Source organism: Cryptomeria japonica, chromosome 9, assembly GCF_030272615.1.
Source record: "Cryptomeria japonica chromosome 9, Sugi_1.0, whole genome shotgun sequence".
NCBI lineage: Eukaryota > Viridiplantae > Streptophyta > Pinopsida > Cupressales > Cupressaceae > Cryptomeria > Cryptomeria japonica.
Genome location: NC_081413.1, coordinates 553,618,177 through 553,638,332, shown reverse-complemented (window position 1 = coordinate 553,638,332; position 20,156 = coordinate 553,618,177). Strand labels below are relative to the sequence as shown.

The following is a 20,156-nucleotide window of genomic DNA, read 5'->3' as shown; positions in this document are numbered from 1 at the left end:
TGCTAGTTTATATAGGGGTTAAGATTCATTGTCCACCTCAAATGTATAAATTAAAATTATGCAAATATTTTAAACTCAAATCAAGCCATGACTGAGAAAGAGAAATCTTTCTTATTCTAATGTATTCTACATAATAATTTGTAGTATAGCATGAATTTAGTTTTAATATTGAAAATCAATTAAAAAATCAATTATTTAAAATCAATTAAAAAATGAAGTATTTAAAATTGAAGCTCTAAGTTTTATTTTTTATGATTAACTTAAAATCATAAACATAAATATCTATTTAAAATGGTTTTAAAAAAATAAAAAATAGGTATTTACTTTTAATCGGTCATCTTAATTAATTAATTAATTATCTGATAGGTTATTCCTTGTGAGGGAGCTCCCCACTAGAAGCATGTCTCACGCTAGGAAATTAATGTCGTCTTTCCTTTTTTTCCATTCTATTGGCCATTTTTTTCCTTCTTTCCCACCATTTTTTGGCAACAAATCGTTGTTGCGGCTCAAGGTAAAGAAAAATAATATAACATCTGTAGGAAAATGATGGCAATTTTTTGAGGGGGGATGAATATTCTAAGATTTTTGTTAGTTTGTTCAATCTAGATTATTTTCTCAAAAATCAAATTCTTTGAAGCCTTACTTTTGGTAGATGATCAGATAAATAGTCAAGTTTAAAAATGATGTTCTTCAATATGTTCATCTTAATCTATTGAACAAGATGTTCTTTACTATGTTCATCTACTTTTAATATTTTATTTATTTTCTTCTTCTAATTTGTAATTTTTTTGTTTTATCTTCTTTGTAGTTATCTACTTACAAAATTTACATAGAAACAGATGATGTAGTTGCAACGACCATGGTAGACATGTATGCAAAATGTGGAAGGATAGACAAGGAACATGACTTGTTTGATAGAATGCCTCAAGGAAATGTGTTCTCATAGACTACAATAATTAGAGGATATCAAGGAAATACAATTGGCAAGGTAATGCCAAATTCTACAACTTTTGCGAGCATACTCCCTACCTATACCAAAATGGAAGCTTTGGAATAGGGTATGGACATCAACCAAAGCATATTGGAAGGGGGCTTTTGTCAGATGTTATAGTTGGAAATTCTCTGTAGACATGTATGCAAAGTGTGGAAGCAGTGACAAGGGAAGCAAACTATTTGACAAAATTATAGAAAGAAATATGGTCTCCTAAACTTCCATGATTACATGATATGCACATAATGGATTCATTGAAAAGGCTTTATAAACTTCCAAGAAAATGCAATTTGCAGGCATAAAGCCAAATTTAACAATCTTCGCTAGCATCCTCCATGCCTGTGTCAAAATAGAATATTTGAAAATAGGGTATGAACATCCATCAAAGAATAGACAAAGCACGATAGTATTCTTGGAAAAAGATGTGGTCTCATGGCTTACAATGATTGCACGATAAGCACAACAAGGATTTATTGAAAAAGCCTTATAAACATTCAAACAAACGCAATTGGCAGGTGTAAATCATATTCAACAACCTTTGTCAGCACCCTCCATACTTGTGATAAAATGGGAGCTCCAAAACAAGGCATGGACATCCATCAAAGCATGATGAGGGTGGATTTTTGTCAAGTACCATAATTGGAAATTTTTTGGTAGATGTGTGTAGCATCGTAAATTGTAGCCTTGCACAATTTCGTCTACACCTAGAACTCACTTTCACTTTCCAACCCCCTATGCCTTGATATTGTTTTGATTATGCTCACACCCACCTTGATTCAATATGTTATACACTTGAGTGAGACCATGTTAAAATTTGGATCCTAATTAAAAGGACCAAGACACCCTAGGTGTCGTGGTCCTCCTAAAAGGGGCCCAAATTTGGACCTTGCAATGGTCACACCTTAAAGGCAATAAAACATTCTTGGTGTTAGCTTTCCCCAAAATTTCAAATATATTTTGTACAATAAGGTATAAAATAAATCCCAACCTATTCATTTTGATATACATGATCTCTCTATCAAGATCTCAATTGCACTTTTCCAAATTCAAGTGAGTAAGCAATCAAGAATAATCAAGGTAGTGAAGGAGATATTAAAGTTCAAATTTTAAGCATTCGTGATGGCATCCATGATCAATAACTTATGAATACATTCAACATGAAATTATCAACCTTGGCATGAAGACTTCAATGCAACATTCATCAAGGTATCAATTTCCAATTCAAGCATTTCAAGTTCAAATCTAGCCTTATTCTCAAAAGATAAGCTTTCACAAAAGAATTTTCATTGCATTTCAATTCAATTCAAGAATTTAATTCCAAACTCAGGGTTTGACCTAAGCCAAACCCCCATCAAAAACAATATTTTCCTTCTTTCTATGTACATGTGATAGATTTAGGAGCCACAAACAAAGATTTTGACAGAAGAGATGATAATGATTAGATCTAACTTTTGTAGAGGCAAAAACCTAAGGAACGGGATGAAAAATCTGCCATGGTCTCAAAAGTTTTCGATGAGCTTTAGGGAACAGATTCTATGCAACATCTTGATTCCAAAATATTCCAGTCTATCTGCATTTGGCATAAGGGATTGTAATGCAAATTGCCACATGGTGTCAGGCTTTCAGGTCGAACTTTCTATCACTGATGCTTTTATGTTTCTTCTGCTCATATTTGGCCTCTTGTCTACATTTTGTATTTGTATCTTGTTGTCTCTGTTATTTTATGTCAATTCTTCATCATTAATCCTAGACTTAGCATTTAAAATACATTCAAATCAGTTTTAACTAAACAAAAAGGATGAAGAACTTAATTTGCATTCAATCCTATTGCATTAGATCAATTGAGTTCTCCCTTCCTTCAATGTTTTTGTTGGAAAGTTAGGTCATTTCCTATTTTACAAGGACTAACTTGTGGAACCCTAATTTTCCCATCCATCACATTTTGGTGAGCCAAACATTGTACTTGTATTAATTCTAATTTTTTATTCTTAGATCTAATTTGTACGCTTTTAATAAAACTATATTTGCACTCGCATATCTAATTAATTAACATAAATTTAAAGGTTTAATTCACAAAAACCCTAATTTATTTTGACAAAATTAACTTGTTGTTTGCATAATTTTTCATTTATATGCTTACATATGATTATTATTTCAAGTTATTTTCATATTTAGAAGTATTTAGTTATTACATCTCTCATTTCTTTAGAATATCCAATTAGTTAGTTAATCATTTTACAAATAAATTGCATTTCTTAACCATATATATAGCTTGTATTATAAAAAATAGTGTGACTCAATATCTCCTTCTTTATGCATGAATTTTGATACCCTTTCACCTATATCCAACATCTTGGTGAGAAGAAGTTATAGGCTTATGGCTTCCCAAAGCTTAAATATTGAGGGGTGTGAGCTTACATTGATAACCTATTCCATGGGAATTTGGGTGAAGCCTCAATATTTACACAAGGCATACCTAACATTATGGAGAACAATTCATCTCATACTTCTCATGATGCTTGGATGACTCACATACTAGGCTTACTAGTGAACAATTGTGGAATCTTGACAATGAGTTGGATGAGATTCAACAATGGATGGGTCAAGAACACCCAAATAGTGAGGCAATCCCCTTGATTGAAGGGTTGAAGAGAATGGTTCAAAGTGATAAGATAGGTGTGGAAGTGTTACATGGTATTGGTCATGTTATTGATACCAATATTATTCCTATAAAATTTTGTGTCAAAGCTCTTGGTTACTCTATTTCTACAACTTGAGAATTCTACTCCTATGCCTACATCCTTACCTAGTGTGTATATATACTTCTTCTATCATGGATAACTCTACAAAAAATGTTAATCCTACACATGTTAGTCATGTGGGAAATCCTATTAATAAATACTCTTACATACCAACTTCCATGAGCCTTCCATTTGTTTACTAACTATCCCCTTGACCAACATACTATAAAGTTCTACCTCCTTATTCTCAACCTCCACCTACCTATCACAACACTATACCTCCATCACAATCTAGCATGTTCAATTCCAACTCATCCAATTAAGCCACTATCAATAACCTAACTCAAATTGTCTCATCCTTACAAAAATAATTGGCTTCTTTAACCAAATCTAAGTTCAATATCCCCACATATGATATAGTTAGCCCACTATCTATTGATGTGGTTCATGTGGTTGCTCCTAAGAATGTGGAAATGACCCAAATGGAATTATATAATGGAAAAGGTGACCTGTTCACTTGTGTGAAAATATTCCAAACCTTGTGTGGTGATTTCTCTCATGATCATAGACTCATGGCAAAAAAAAAATATTGCACTTTTAGAGATAAAGCTTTGCAATGGTATTTATCTTTTCCTCCTTATTCTATCTATTCTTTTCCACAATTGGCCAATGCATTCAATAAACAGTTTCAACATAATATTAGTCCTCAAATTACTTCATTCATTTGATTCATTGTAAGCAAGGAGTTAAAGAAAAAGTGACTGATATCATTGGTGGACATAAAAATTGACATTCACAAATTGCTTATCCTACTCCCGATGACACGGTGCCAAAAGAATGGAATTTGTCTATGAGAAGACAATCTTTTTGGTTGCCTATTTATTGTAATTTCAAAAGGAAGAAGAAGAAGAAGAAGAAAATTGCACACCTAGCAATTCTATTTTATAATCTAGAAATCAAGTTTTCTTTGTCACCAACATGGACTTATTGTTTCAGGGCTTTCAACAACTACTAAAAACAAAAAAGGGCTTTTCCTACAAAAATTATTTTCCTTATTACTGCACTCTCAATGCAACTCAAATCTACCTACATTCTTAAAATACTTATACAAATCTTGTTCAGCTCAAATGTCCACCTCACACATGGTGCCTACCTGCAAAGGAAGTTGACTAAAATGGCATAACAATTCACATTTAGACGATAATGTCTAGATGTCTAGGTGTCGACCTCCTAGTGGATCTTTTCTCTGATCCTAAGATTTATAGGAAGAACTTCATTCTACTGCTTGGATCTCAAATGATCTACCACAAACGGAACCAATGGAACAAAGCTCCCATAATGAACAGGGTAAATAATGTTGATATCATTGTGCCCTTGGTAAAATGACATTAATAGGATGTAGTGGGTGATTTGTTGGTCAAGGTAGTTTGCGTAGCCATTGATTCAATCATGGTAGATGTCGATTCGATCATTAGGGTAATGCAAAATTGTTTTACCACGTGACAATTTTTTAACTAGAGAAGACCTTAGTTTTATTTTATTTTATTTTACGCATGAGGAATATCTCATTCATCTAGAAAAAAATTCTAGCATGACAAATCTAGTGTGAGAACTATAGAGATAAAGTTTCTAGCATGAGAACCGTATAGAAAAAGTTTGCAACTTGAAACATCAGTAAAATTTGGAGGGTGCTTCCCACCTATAATAGCCTATCAGCTAATAATGACAATTGGGTGCAAATAAAATTCAATAATAGAACTCGTATCAAGAAGCATTACTTTGGTGGTTAAGATCGTGGTATTTTTAATATAGAAAATGACATACAATTAAATAAATTATTGTATTTTATATATATATATATATATATATATTAAAAATCAAACTAAACTAATATTGATAAATTTGGACACTTGTTGGAAAAGTTGGTATTAGCATTATGGATATGAGAAGGGTTAATAATGCTATATTTTTATATATTTAATACAATATGGGTTAACTCTTGGAGTTAGAGTAAATTTTTTTATTTTTTTATTTTTTTAAATTAGGTTTTCTTGTTTTTAAAAAGTGGGCATGACAACATCTATAACCACTTTTGATCTTGACAAATTTTCTATCCTAGAAATAAAAACATATGTAAATTAGAAAGAAAAAACCTAAGTCTTTTTGAAAAATAAATAAACATTGTTTTTAGTTCTACAACCACTATTTAATCACCAAATATCCTAAGAAAATGAGGTGAGATCATATGGCAGATAGTTGTGAAAGGTTCTAGAAAGAATATGACTTACAACAGATTTACGAAAAAACATAAAATATGAAAAATAAATATAGAAATAATATTATATTGATTTGCTTCAAAACCACATTATAGAATATTACACACCTTTTCAAAAAAACAATGCCCTTTGATTAACATATTCAATACAAATATAACTCATCATGGATGATCCATTGATGCTAAACCCTTTATTTATACTAATTCTACTTAAAAGAAACTACTACTTCCCAAACATGTGAGATAAAGGGACAATATATGTGTTTTATAGCTGAATACCAAAGTAACTAATTAGGAAGAAATAGATAGGGTCGTAAAGTGAGCAACAACATTTTCCCCTTTCCTAGTAGCAATCAGTTATAGATATGATGTGGTAGGCGAGGTGTGGGAATTGCAACCAGATGTTCTGCCTTTTGTAATGTGATTCCAAACTTTGCGCTCATATCTAACTTTTCTGGATTCTGTCCATTGGGAAGCTGCCATTCAAAACATTGAAGGAGAGTAGCCACTACTACATGAACTATTTTATGAGCCAAAGGGATCCCTGGGCACATTCTCCTCCCTGATCCAAATGGAAGCAATTCAAAATTTTGCCCTTTATATTCCACATCTGAGTCCATAAACCTCCCTGGAAAGAACCTTTCTGGTTCTTGCCATACATTAGGGTCCCTTCCAATCGCCCAAACATTGACAAACACTTGGGCATCCTTAGGTATAACATATCCCTCTATTTCACAAGAGTTAAGGGCTCTATGGTGGATCAGAAGGGAAGAAACTGGGTGTAGACGAAAGGTTTCTTTAACAACTGAATGAAGATAAGGTAGGTTGTCAATATCACTTTCTTGCACTCTTCTTTCTTTCCCCACTACCTTGTCCAATTCGTCCCTCACCTTTTCCATTACCATAGGATTTCGTATGATTTCTGACATGGCCCATTCAATTGTGTTACTAGTTGTTTCACTCCCTGCTGTGAACAAGTCCTATAAACATAACAAACATCAAAATCATCTTGTTAAGAAACTCTCTCCAAACTAAAACTAAAACTAGATATAAGATGGACAGCTAGTGATCTCATACTTTGTTTGCAGGATAGATTGATAGATATACTTACATAGAAGAAGCGTGTGATCTCAAACTTTGTGAGCTTCTCCCCAGTCTCGGTCTTACTCTCGAGCAAAATATCGAGAAAATCCTTGTCTGCCTCCTCGCTTCTTGTCCCGCTCTGCAGGCGCTCGTCGATATATTGATCGAAGACTGCAAACATAATCCTAAAAATCCTAGTCATCTCCTTCCTTATGCCCTGCGGGTCGAAAGGCTTCAGGAAAGGAAAATAATCAGCCCAATTAGGCTTGCCACCAACAAAGAGCATCTCATTGAGCGCTTTCTTAAACTCTTTAGACTTTTCCGACTCGTCCCAGTCGAACATGTCCTTGGAAAATAGCATGTTGCCCACCATATTGAAGCTGGTGAGGAAGGCAGCGTGGCCGATATCCAGAGGAGCTGAGGTGGACTTATAAATGGCCCTCATCATGCTTCTCACTTGCTCCCGCCGCAGCTGGTGGAGTGCCTCCAGACGCTTCACGGTGAACAGCTGGGTGGTGCAGATGCGTCGGAGAGTGCGCCAGCGTGGCACGCAGTCCCTCCACACCAGCGAGTTTTCTCCGTACTCGAGACACTTGGCAGCCTCAATCATTGTACGTGCTGACAGGGATTGATCCTGCGTTTGGAGAACCTGTCTGGCCATGGCGGGCGAGGAGGCCACCACAGTTGTCCGCCATCCGAGGTGGAGGGTCATGAGGGGGCCATGGATCTTCGCCAGCTCAGAGAAGGACTCGTTCACATTCTTGCCCACCTGGAGGATGTTGCCAATCAACGGCCAGGGACGCGGTCCAGGTGGCAGCCTCTCAGATGGCTTGCTTCTGAGCTTTGTGAGCATGTATACAACACTAATGACTGTGGCTACTACACAATAAAAAATGAGGGTGCTCAAAGAACTTGAGAAATCCATTGCTTTGCTCTTTCTCTCGTTTCGAGCTCAGTTGCTGCGTATTTTCTTCTGCTCAGTCTGCTCTTTATATAGGGACGCAGAAGTAGACCCCTTTTGTTGGGTTCTTTGTGGTGGAAGAATCCAGTCAAGGTTCAAACAACGTGCAGAGAAAAATGATCTATGTTGTTGGCTTGGAATAAGAACTTGTGGCTTGAGTTGGTCTAAATTTCAAATCATTCTTAATTGTTGTTTCCTAAAGTTTTGGGGTCATATTATTTGTTCCTGCCGACAGGGCAGGATACATATGCATCCGTTCGATGCATTTTCCCTTTTTAACTGTCCAATCATTTTCTAGAGTTTTAAAAATTTGAGTGTCATTCTATAGTTTTTATATTTATGTATATTTAAATGATTTAAATAAAATTATTTGTCTGTTTTTCTATTGGCTAATAGGAGTAAAAGTAGTGTAAAAATTATATTTATTTGCTTTTATTTAAAAATAATAATAAGTTTCCAAACTTTAGACATTTACTTCAATTATTAATCTCGGTTTACATTCCAATTGCTCCGTGTGGGACCCGGTAATTCCATACCTTACGTAAATGCATTTAACTCTCATTAATAACCAAAACGTACTTCATCTATAAAATGAAGCCACCTCTATTCCATTTGTATTATAGTTAAATTTATAATAAATATTTTTATTTTCATAATTTTTTACTAATAATTAAATTATATTTAATAATTATTATATTTTAAAAAAAAATTAACCAATATAAATATTTGATTTTTCATTATATTCTTTTTAAAAATATTTATTTTAAATTTTTTAATAGATTGTATTTCATTTTTTTACTTTTTAAAATTTAGTTTTACTTATAATTTTAAATTTAAATTTTATTTTGTATATTTTTAAAATGTTATGTTTGGAGTAGAGTTTAATTTTATAATATTTTATAATTTGTTAATATTGATTTTATTGATTTATTAATTTTTAATTTTCATCTTTTTTTTTTTTTTTGGTAGGTAATAGGGCAAAGCCGATTATTATTATTATTATGTTTGATTGGATGTGAGAACCCATTGTTTTAACCAATTAAGCTCAACCCCTTAGACTAATTTTCATCTTTATTAAGAATTGTGGTTCAAAAATAATTATAGTCAATTTTAACATCTATTTTAATTATTTAAAAATGAATAATTAGAAAGTAACAATTTGTAGTTTTATAAAAAAAATTTAACAATTGAAAGATTAAATTTATAAATAAGTTTATTCTATATATCCATTTACAAATATTCCAATTTATATAGTGACATGATAACTCAATCAACATATTATATAAATTTTGTAATAAATTTTTAATTTTAGTTGAATTATGGATAAAATTTTAAAACATTATTTTTTATATTCTAGTAGCACTCATTTTCAATAATTAGAAATTAATCTTTTCAACCACGAGAATAATTTAACTAAATTTTGGTAATATTATTTTCAAATATTAAAAAGGAATTTTAATTTAATTTCACTACTTAAATTAAAGTTTGATAACAATAACTTCTCTCCTCTCCCCCTCTCCTCTCTCTCTACCTATATTTCTCTCTCGCTCTAGTCGACTCTCTGTATTCTTCTATCATAGTACCACATGTAGCTCTATTTCTCCATCTATATGTAGCTATCTCTTCCTCTTTATCTCTACATCTCCCTATACAATTATCTCTTTTTATCTATTTCTCTCTATATCTCTCTACTTTTATCTCTCCCTATACGTCTTATTCCCTATATGTCTATCTTCTTATCTATATCTCTCTATTTTTATCTCTACCTCTACCTCTACATCTTTCTATCTCTTTATCTATTACTCTCTTTTTTCTAATGGCAGGAACTTGACGCTTTGCGTTCTTGTTAAATATTATGTCACATTATCTTTCTTTTTTTTTTTGAAATGTTTGAAAGGGGAGAAAAAAAAGTTAGATCAAAGGTACACCAAATCAGGTTTTATTAATGTGTGAATCTGATCACATGATTTGTTGCTTTTTACATGTAAGAAATATATTTGTATCAATTATGGGTACTCATCATCAACATTAACAAATTTAAAGTCACGGCTATGGGTCCAATATTGTTAAAAATATTTGGCATCAAATCAAAAATCAAAGAAAGATTCTTTTATAGTCCAAAATGTTGGGGAGTCCGTATATGGGTCAACAAATGTCATAGTCCATATATGGGTCAACAAATATTACATGTAAGGAATATATCTTGTTTTTTGTTGAGGTGTTTGAAAGGGAAGGAAAAAAAAGTTAGATAAAAGTGATTGTATAATTGTACACCAAATCATGTTTTATTGATGTGCTAATGCGATCACATGATTTATTGCTTTTTACATGTAAGGAATATTTTTGTGTCAATTATGAGTACTCATCATCAACACTAACAACTTTAAAGTCACAACTATTAGTGCAATATTGTTAAAAATATTGGGCATCAAATCAAAAATCAAAGAAAGATTCTTTTATAGTACACGTTGTTGGACGGTCTACATATGGATCAACAAATGTTATAACAACTATTGGAACATGCTCAACTATTGAAACATTGTTTTTATTGGTTTACTTTTTTTTGTATATCTCATATTCTTGATCATCTTAATTTTAATGATGGGTAGATAATTATTAAAATAATGTCTTTTTTTCTTATAGCTGTTTTTCTAGTTGTTTATAAATTTATTGTTAGATTTGATTCATGTATGTTAAATCATCTTAAGCTATAACCAACTAGAGCAATTCTTTTAATTAATAAAATTGACCCTATATTGCATGCCTTGGCCTATATGACTAATAACAAAAGTAGGTACAATATCATAAGACACCTAGACACAAACCTTTGATGGAAATAATCAAAACTATCTTGCTACAAAATATTAGACAAAAAATAAACTATAATAAATACAAATTTGTAGGATGAAAGAACCAAGAAACGAGTTAAAAAGAGGAAGCCTCACAAGTTAGTTACTCTAACTAAAATTGGCTACAATAGCCTCTACATGCAAAACCTCATGTCTAACTTAAACACATCCTCTAACAACCATCACATGAAAGTAGAAATATTCTTCTTAGCTTCTAAGACACTCTAAAGGAAGGCCCTCATTATTTTTCCCATAGAAGACAAGACAAAGTAGAGGGATTTAAGAAGAGAAGTCATAAAGAATGGGACAATGGCTAACATAGTTCTAATAAGCAAAAAATTTCCAACACAAGAGAGAAATATGTCTCTTCAAGTGGAAAGTCTAGAATTGTTAGGAAAAAGGGTGTTGTACATCTTGCACAAGAAAAAGATTATTTTAATTATGTGAAATAAATATTTACATTGATGCATCTTTCAAGGTGAGTTTAGCCACATTCAATATTTTTGGGGTTCACAAGTGTAAAGTTGTCTTGTAATATTGGTTAGATATTTTATGTAGAAGGTTGCACATTGAAAATTTATTTAATATTGCAAAATGTTTGTACCAAAATTAAATATTAAGGTCAATGATTTTGTGCTCTTATGGTTTTGAGACACATGGTTTATCCAATACCATTTGGTGGTTTTGTATGATCTTGAATCTATAAAAAGAAAGCACACATGTTTAGTGTTAAAGGTTGCCTAAGATTTGTATTGAGCTCCCTTGTAGAGTGCATATGTGAAGCATGACATATGATGTGTTATTGATTGTCCATTATGCTTGGACACATGGATTATGTATTAGAGGAGTCTGATGATCCAAAAATATTCACTTGGACCATGTATTGTAATGTTCCATTGCTAGATAATACATTGAGTGTGGATAGTTTTGGTAGATAGGGCTTTCCGTCATGAGGGCTTTCCCAAGTTATATCTTGTATGATCTTGTGAAATCTTTGTATTATGCTTATTTTGTAATCTTGTATGCAATTTCACTCATAGAGTTAAATGTTAGAAATAGTTTGATCAATCTAGTAATTTCATAACAAGAATGGAAAGATGAAATTGCCTTCTAACAAAAAATAGTTTTACTAGCCCCTAAAAAAAAGAATCCCAAACTAATGTTGCAAAGAGTACCAAGTTTCAATCTCAATATGCATCTAATTCTATTATAAAAATGTTAGTTTACCTTTTTTTAATTTAAAAAAGTGAAGTCTCTAATATTTAACTCAAAAGAAAGGTAAAAAAATATAAACACGTCATCCATAAATTAAATTTTATAATTCACCTGATATGATTGGTAGCACATGGCTAGATTTTCCCACCTATTATATATTGTGAAAAGGTTAAGTTGTATAGTCCACTCTTGTGAACTCATTCAAAGGTTAATTTTACAATCCATGACAAATGCTAGATTATGTAGGTGTTAAGATTCATTGTCCGCATGAAATGTGTAAATTTGCCAAATTGTCTTCTTTCGTTGCGACGTGAAATAAAAAATCAGGCGAGGAATGAAAGAGATTGGTCAGGTCAACAAGGATTTAATAGAAAAAACAAAATAAACTAGTAATTACTTCTGCGTCTTTATCAAAAGTACCCGAGTTTGTCGGGTTCTTTGTGAGTGGACAATTCCAGTCAAAGTTCCTAAAAATGACACTATCCGCGTACCTGTTTATATTACAAAGTCGTTCGGCAATAAATATTGTTGAGATTTGTCACATCATGGAATATGTGAACAATTTTCGTAGCATCAATATCCACATGGCTGGGCTCCTCCAATTTTAGCGACTCAAAACACAGAAACAACTTCACTATCATTCAGTTGCTACTGAATTGGTGAAGCACTAAAAAATTCAAACCACCCGAAATTACATTAATTTCAATGGTCGTCTCCACAAAGGGAGTGATTGCTATTACACCTGTACCATTCTTCGGCATCATTAAGTTCATGGCCAGCTTTAAATCACACACATTAAGTAATATATTAAGTTTAGAGAATTTTAGTCAATTCTGAGTGTTTAATACTTTTAAGCCTAGAAGTGTAAGCTTAGTGTGTGTGGTTTAAGCTTTTCCCAAGTTTCATGATTGCTCAAAAACAAACTACATCAAGAGTTGAGAAAGAAACAAACTCAACATCCTCCTCTTCATTATCCTAGCCATCCATCGCATCCTTGTTTGCATTCTCTTTCATTTGGCAGTGGTGAAGCTTCCTCGTCACCTCTCCACCAGTCTTGTTGAACACTAGTATTCTCACTTTCTACATCTCACCAATGTACATGTTACATTGTTTCAAGTTCCACATACATTATTTTATTTTTAATGTAATCCTATATTACTATAGCAATGATAATAATATTTATATAATACTAATATTAATAATGATAGAATAACCTAATTAGGGGACTAATCAAGATAAGGGGACTACTTCTTGGGTCGGTCAGTTGTGAATCAGGTTTTTTGATGAATTTGTTTTGTATGTGCCTTTTCTTTTAGCATTTGGTTTAAGTCTAAACTAGTTTAGGCTATTAGTAGATCGAATTTTGACTTGTTTGGATCTTTTTGGCTTGGCAAGCCTTATTCTATGATCATTGTGGGGCTGTTATATTATGGGTTTTTCTTATATCACATGATTTCTCTTAAAATTTCTTGGACAGTTGTTAAACTTTAATTTCAATATAATGGGAGCTGGCCCTTCCAGCTATTTAATTACCCCCCCCCCCAAAAAAAATAAATAAATAAATAAATAGAATACCCTAATTAACATGTGTATATTAACTTAAGATTCAAATTTGTTCTCTAACATTTTCCAGCTCTCACTACTACTAGCATATCTATCTTAAATTTATTTAATCTGTATAAAATACATCGAGATATATTGAGGTGTTTAATTTTTTCATCGTTTCACTTTATTATACATTATTAAATTGAAAAATTCAATGGCTCCATATATCTCAGTGTATTTTATAATTATATTTGTCATAGGCAACTTGGAGGAGTTTAACAAATTGAATGAAGGAATTGATTAAATTAATTTTCACTTTATCCTTTGCAACTAATGTTGGTCCCAACTCTCTGGAATGCCTAAAGGATGCAATCATGGTGTTGAATTATATTAGTGATGAAGTCAAAGATGTTCCAAGGAATATTGTTGAAGCTAGAAAAAGAGTTACCAAGTGAAAGATTAGAGTTGGAGCCACAGTTGAACCTGTAGCAGAAGAGTTATCACCAATTCTCTCCAACTTCAAGGCGAACAAGAAAAGAATAAATCTACAGGTGGCACAACTATCTTAGGGCAATGTAACTAATACAATAGAAAAAGACCAAGAGGCAATAGATGATGCGACATAGCTAGAAGATGAAGAGACAAATGAGGATGTGGAGGTTCTTTAGTTAGTCTATTTAATTTTTACGTTTCTTGCTCAAAAACTATTGGTCCCAAAAAAAACCATTCCTATTTTAAGTTATGTTTTAAAACTCTTGTAGTCACATAAATCTGTCCACTTAATTAAATGAATACTTAGTATTTATTTGATTATTTAACCATCAATTAATAATTAATTAAATTAATATTTAATTAATTCATTTTAACCCTCTTCTCCTATTAATTAAATAAATTATTCAATTTATTTGATTTAATTTACTTAACCAAATTCAGACCGTTAATTAAATAAATAAATCATATTTATTTAATTAAATATTCTCTCACATTTAAATAAATTAATATTTATTTAAATCCCCCAAAATCCCACCTCTCACATTTAAATAAATTAACATTTATTTAAATCACCTTTATCCTCTACCCACTTGCATTTTCCTACAAATGCAAGTTGCACAACTATTTTAAATAAATTATTTATTTAAAATCCTATTTATCCTCACCCACTTGTATTTTCCTACAAAAGCAAGTTGCACAACCATTTTAAATAAATTATTTATTTAAAATCTTATTTATCCTCACCCACTTGAAACCTTTAATGGTTTCCCTTAAAATTATTCAAACTTGATGGCTTTAAAGTCTTCAAACTTGATGGCTTCCTTCTATAGTCTTCTTAAGACTTTAATGGTTTTCCTTAAAGTCTTCAAGCCTTTAATGGTTTCCCTCAAAGTCTTCAAGCATTTTAATGCTTTATCTTCATTTTTCTCATTTAAATAAATTAATATTTATTTGAATATTTATCCAAATGCAAATTACACCATTTAATTGAAATAAATGATTTTATTTTAATTGAAAATACCAAAATTTCTCCCACTTGCATTTTCCTACAAAATCCACTTGCATGCCTAAATCCCTTCTAGAATTTTCTAATCACTTCTAAATAACCTAACCCCTTCTCTAAACTTTGTCACATTCCTAAGCAAAAGGGAAGTCACTTCTCAAACCCTCAAAGTCTTTGATAACCATTAAAGGCTTTCAACCTTCAACCACTAAATGGCTCAAAGTCTTTGATAACCATTGAAGGCTTTCAACCTTCAACCACTTAATCCCCAAAGTCTCCAATAACCATTAATGGTTACCTCAAACCCTCCCACATGGTTAAAACATTTGTTTTGACTCAACCTCTACCCAACCCAAAGGTCTCATCAGGCCATTAATGCTTTGACCATGATTATCTCTTAAACATTTGCACAAAGGTTTATCCTTGGATTAACTCTTAATCCAGTGGGTAATCTTAATTTGGACTTGACCCTTAGCCTCTAGATAACCATGAGGTCTTCTCAGGCCTTTAATGCCTCCAACCTCTTCTCTCAACCCAATCCTATGTTGACACTTGTCACCATTTTATTGGTGCCAATTATGCACATGGATCCCCAACTTTCAAACTTGGCCCTTGATTAAACCATTCAATCTTAACCCTTCATTTCCCCATTTCTTCTATAAATAGAACCCTTCTCCTCAAGCAAAAAGAGAAGCATTAGAGTATTGTTGTTATACTGGCATTAACATAGAGCTTTCTCATAGCATCACTATCTACACTTGCATACCATTTGCTTATCATATTCAACTATCTTGAATCTCCATATGGCATCCATGGCTAGTGCTAAAAGCTGAGAGCTACACTCATTTGGGACTTGGAGAGGAGAGGAACAAGGGAGGAGCAACTATGAGCATCTTGATTAGCTATTTTATTCTATGTTTATATGCTTTCTATTTCATGCTTAATATCTCTCTTGATATGCCTGTTTAGGATAATCTTTTGTTGCTAACACTAACGTTTGTTTCTTGTGCTCTTGTGTGTGTTGCCATCAAACAGATTTTCTAATCCTGTTTGCAGAGCATCATTTGGTGAACCCGACGTGAATCCAAACACCACAAAGATCAACTTTTTTTTTTTAACCAATAACATGTTTGAATGTTGAAAATGTCACACAGGTTGCACTTTTGACATTGTTTTGGCGCGTTTGACATTGTTTTGGTGCTATTCACCTTGTTTCAGCGCTTTTCCCTTCTCTGTCTTTCCCTTTCTTTTAGTGTGTTTGTGTTAAATAGCGCCTCTGTTCAAACGCAGACTAGCGCTATTGTAACCAAATGTTGTACAAATCACCTTGTAACCAAAAAAAATAAAAATTAGGCTTGTAGAAGCCCACCAAAACATGCAGATTTTTCTAACTAATTGTCTTTTATGCAGGTTCTAATCTTTTTGTGCAGGGGAAGGAGTTAGTTTAAATGCTTTAAAAGTTTCTTTTTTACTTTCTTTCAAACAAAAGTTGGTTAAAAAGAATCCATTTTTCCTTCTTGCACAAGTTAAAATAAACCTCACATTTTATTTTAAAGTCCATAAAATGAACCTCAAAACTTTTGGTGCTTAAAAAGAAAATTCATCTTTCTTTATTGCAAAAAAAAAAAAAAAACAACAAACTTCAAAATTTTGCTTTCATTGCAAGTTAGGGATACATTTTGTTTTGGTGCCTAAAATCAACAAAACAAATTTTCTTTCTTACATCAAACTTAAAAATCACAAGCCACACTTCAATTTTTGGGCAAATAAAAAGAACAATCCACTTGTTTTGATTTTTGCAAAAACAAATTTTACTTCAAGCAAACGTGTTTTTCTTTAAGTTGACCAGGATTTCCGAATTCTAGGTTACAAAACACATTGCCTTTGAAGTTAAAAAGAACACCATGGCTGTTGGAGCAACATCTCCAAATAGTTAGATCACATTTGTAATGGTGGATTAAAAAGAACAAGTGTCTTTCGTACTTGGCACACTTGTGCAAAAAGTCAGTCGAGTGGTCCTACCTCTAACACACACTATCCTCTCCCTTGGCTTTCGTGATCCTAGGTGCAAGAGAAAAGTGTTAGTAACACTCAAAATTTTATCTTTTTAAGAGAGGCCTGCCAAGGGATCGATACTCTTGGGAACGACCTCGAGCGGTAAATCCTTCGATCCGCTATAGAAATCAGGTGAGAGCGAAAGCTGTAGCCTTGGGTATAGCTGTTCCTACAGTGTAACTGGCCGAAAGGACAAATGGGCCCCACCACCAGTTACAAGGCTCTTAAGTGAGTCACTGCAGAATGAACTTATGTCCAAAAACATTGAACATGACTAAACACCTTTTAGTAGTAGCCCACCCGTTCTATTGATTGAGGATATTTGTGATATAATTTAGTGCAAGAGCATAGATGGTTTTGCTCCCAAGATACTCACCATACATATTTCCTTGAGTAGAAACATAGCTTTTTGAAAAGTCACTTGTGGCTTGATAAAAGTGGTGACTCCCCCATCATAGGGATCATCTATTTGTTATGCTCGTGCAAAACTTAGTATATCACATCCTTACCTGCCACGGCGGGATTCATAAGGTATGTAGTACCAAAGTCGAAGAAATATCAAGATGTGGGCTAAATTTATCACAACTGGCCATTTGACCTTAGGGATAAAAAGTGTTTGAAATGTGTTCGTTTTAAAGACCAAGTGCAAATTGAGCCGACTTCAGTCTTTGGAAATACACCTTAAAATACATCTAAAGGAAGGGTCATATAAAAGTCCAAGGATTGGGTTGATCTAGACCCATACTCATTTGTGCCTTTGGGGCAACATTCTTGTGTTTGTGTGCTTGCTTTGTTTTCTTGTCAAAGAAAAATCAGAAAATCACTTCCCAAAAACAAAGTATTCATCCAACCAAACATCTATCAAAACAACCAAAAACATCAAAAACAAGGTACAAACAACAAAGAGTCAAATTTTATGACCATTCTTCACATCTTGCGAAAGAAGAAGTGTCATCAGAATATCAACTTGAAAAGAAGACCATTAAGCTCAAAGGTTTTGATCAAAAGGAGGAAATTCTTCTATATCAATCGACAAATCTTTGTCTCCCATAGAGTCTTTCTACATCGCATGCGTCTATACCTTCAAGAAAAAACAAACGAATTTGATTCCGAATCATTGAACCGCAGAGCTTTTATGCAATATAGAGCTCTGAGTTATCACAAAAACCAAGGAGGAAAGATTAATCCCAACTTCTTCCCAAACGTCTGTATCACATACAACACAGCTCGAGAAATACCACCAACATCCGAAAGGGAAGAGATAGAGTTTGTCCCATTTGTAACACAAAGTTTTTATTGAAGTTGAAAACATTTTCATCCATCATCTCACTCATACATCATCACTTCATCATCAATCCATCCCAACTCTCAAAACATTAAGAGGTTCTTGTCCCAAGTTGTCTTTTAGATATTGCTTGAAATCAAACACATCACATCACTTTTTAGATTGTTTCTACATCTAGGATAAGCTCATCCTAAGAGACACATCTACGCAAGTTAAAACTAGTTCATGAGTGAATCCTCTCATTACTAGGTAGTTCAATCTGTAACACATCTCAGATTTCTCTACACCTTATCACATCAAAACTTATCAAACAAACAAGCAATTCAAAGAAGGAATTTTGGTTACATCCACCTTAAAAGTTCTAGAGATCCACGTGCAACACAATTCACCAACCATCAACCTTTCATTTCATCAAAAACTCATCATTATTTTCACACAACTTCAACAACAGCTTGCAAGCAAAATGGCTCAAACCCGATCACAGTCAAGGCAACGAGAAATAGAAAGGGAAGAAGAAGAAGAGGAAAATCTCAATGAATTTCAAGAAGCACTTGGAGGAAATGCAGATGACGAAAACCCAAGTACTCCCACTCCTGCAACAATAGAAAGGGCTCAGCATAACCCTCTTTTTAACAGACTTTTTGACGAAATACTCAGGAGCAATGCGGATGCTCACTTCTTAAGACTCGCTCAAGAAGGAGCAAAACTCCCCTCTGACTTTGATCTTGCCCAATTAAGACAAGCATCAGAAAGACAAAGTCGCCATGAAGAGGAAAGAGGTAGAGATCCCATCAGATATAACATTCCTCGAGGTAACCCACCACCTCCTCCTCCAAATGAAATGGGGATGTTGCGGCAACAAGTCGAGAATCTCACCCAACAACTTCATAGTGGTGTCAAGACTAACCAATTCTCACTCAATGACATCTGTCCCTATCCTTTTGATAGGGATCTTTACATGCCACCATTTCCACGAGGATTCGAAACACCCAAATTTGAAAAATATAGAGGAAAGGGAGATCCTCGTGATCATGTCAGAGAATTTCATTCCGCTTGTCTTGAAGTGGCATATGAAGACACCTACCTAATGCGCCTTTTTCCCCAAAGCTTGGGAGGAACAACCACATCATGGTTTTCCCGACTACCAGGTGGCATTAGAACATTTGAGGAACTCATCCAGAAGTTCCTAGCTCATTACTCTCATAACATTGAACGCGATGTCACCATGGCTGATCTATGCAACACCAAACAAAAACCAGGTGAGCAATTCTCAGTATTCCTGCAACGATGGCGTCAAATGTCTAGCAGACATTCTCTTCAGTTACCTGAACGAGAACTAGTGGAAATATTCATTTCCAACTTAAACGAAGAAATGGAATTTCACCTGGATGTCAAAGACACAGACTCTTTTAATGATATGATCACCAAGGGTTTGAAGTGTGAAAGGGCACTTATCAAGAAGGGACTCATCAAAATCTTTAATGAACCAAAAGATGGTCCTCGCCCACGCTTCAACAGCGATAAACCAAACTTCTGGAATAAAAACAAGAATATCGTCAATGATGGGGTTGTGGATGCCAGGACTATCCAAAACGCACAACCTGTGGTTTGGTTTGCAGGACAAAATCCTCCACCTCAAAACAACACAAATGTTCCTTCCA

At 33.4% G+C, this 20,156-nt stretch overlaps 1 protein-coding gene across 1 annotated transcript; it reads right to left on the bottom strand.

The window, feature by feature from the left end:
- Positions 1-6,233: 6,233 nt before the first annotated feature.
- LOC131858036 (geraniol 8-hydroxylase-like) lies at positions 6,234-8,043 on the bottom strand. Its single transcript, XM_059210897.1, has 2 exons — positions 7,119-8,043; positions 6,234-6,987 (listed from the first exon to the last, which is right to left on the bottom strand). Exons 1-2 carry the CDS (start codon positions 8,013-8,015, stop codon positions 6,361-6,363), a joined length of 1,524 nt encoding a protein of 507 aa, XP_059066880.1. The 5' UTR covers positions 8,016-8,043; the 3' UTR covers positions 6,234-6,360.
- Positions 8,044-20,156: the final 12,113 nt, after the last annotated feature.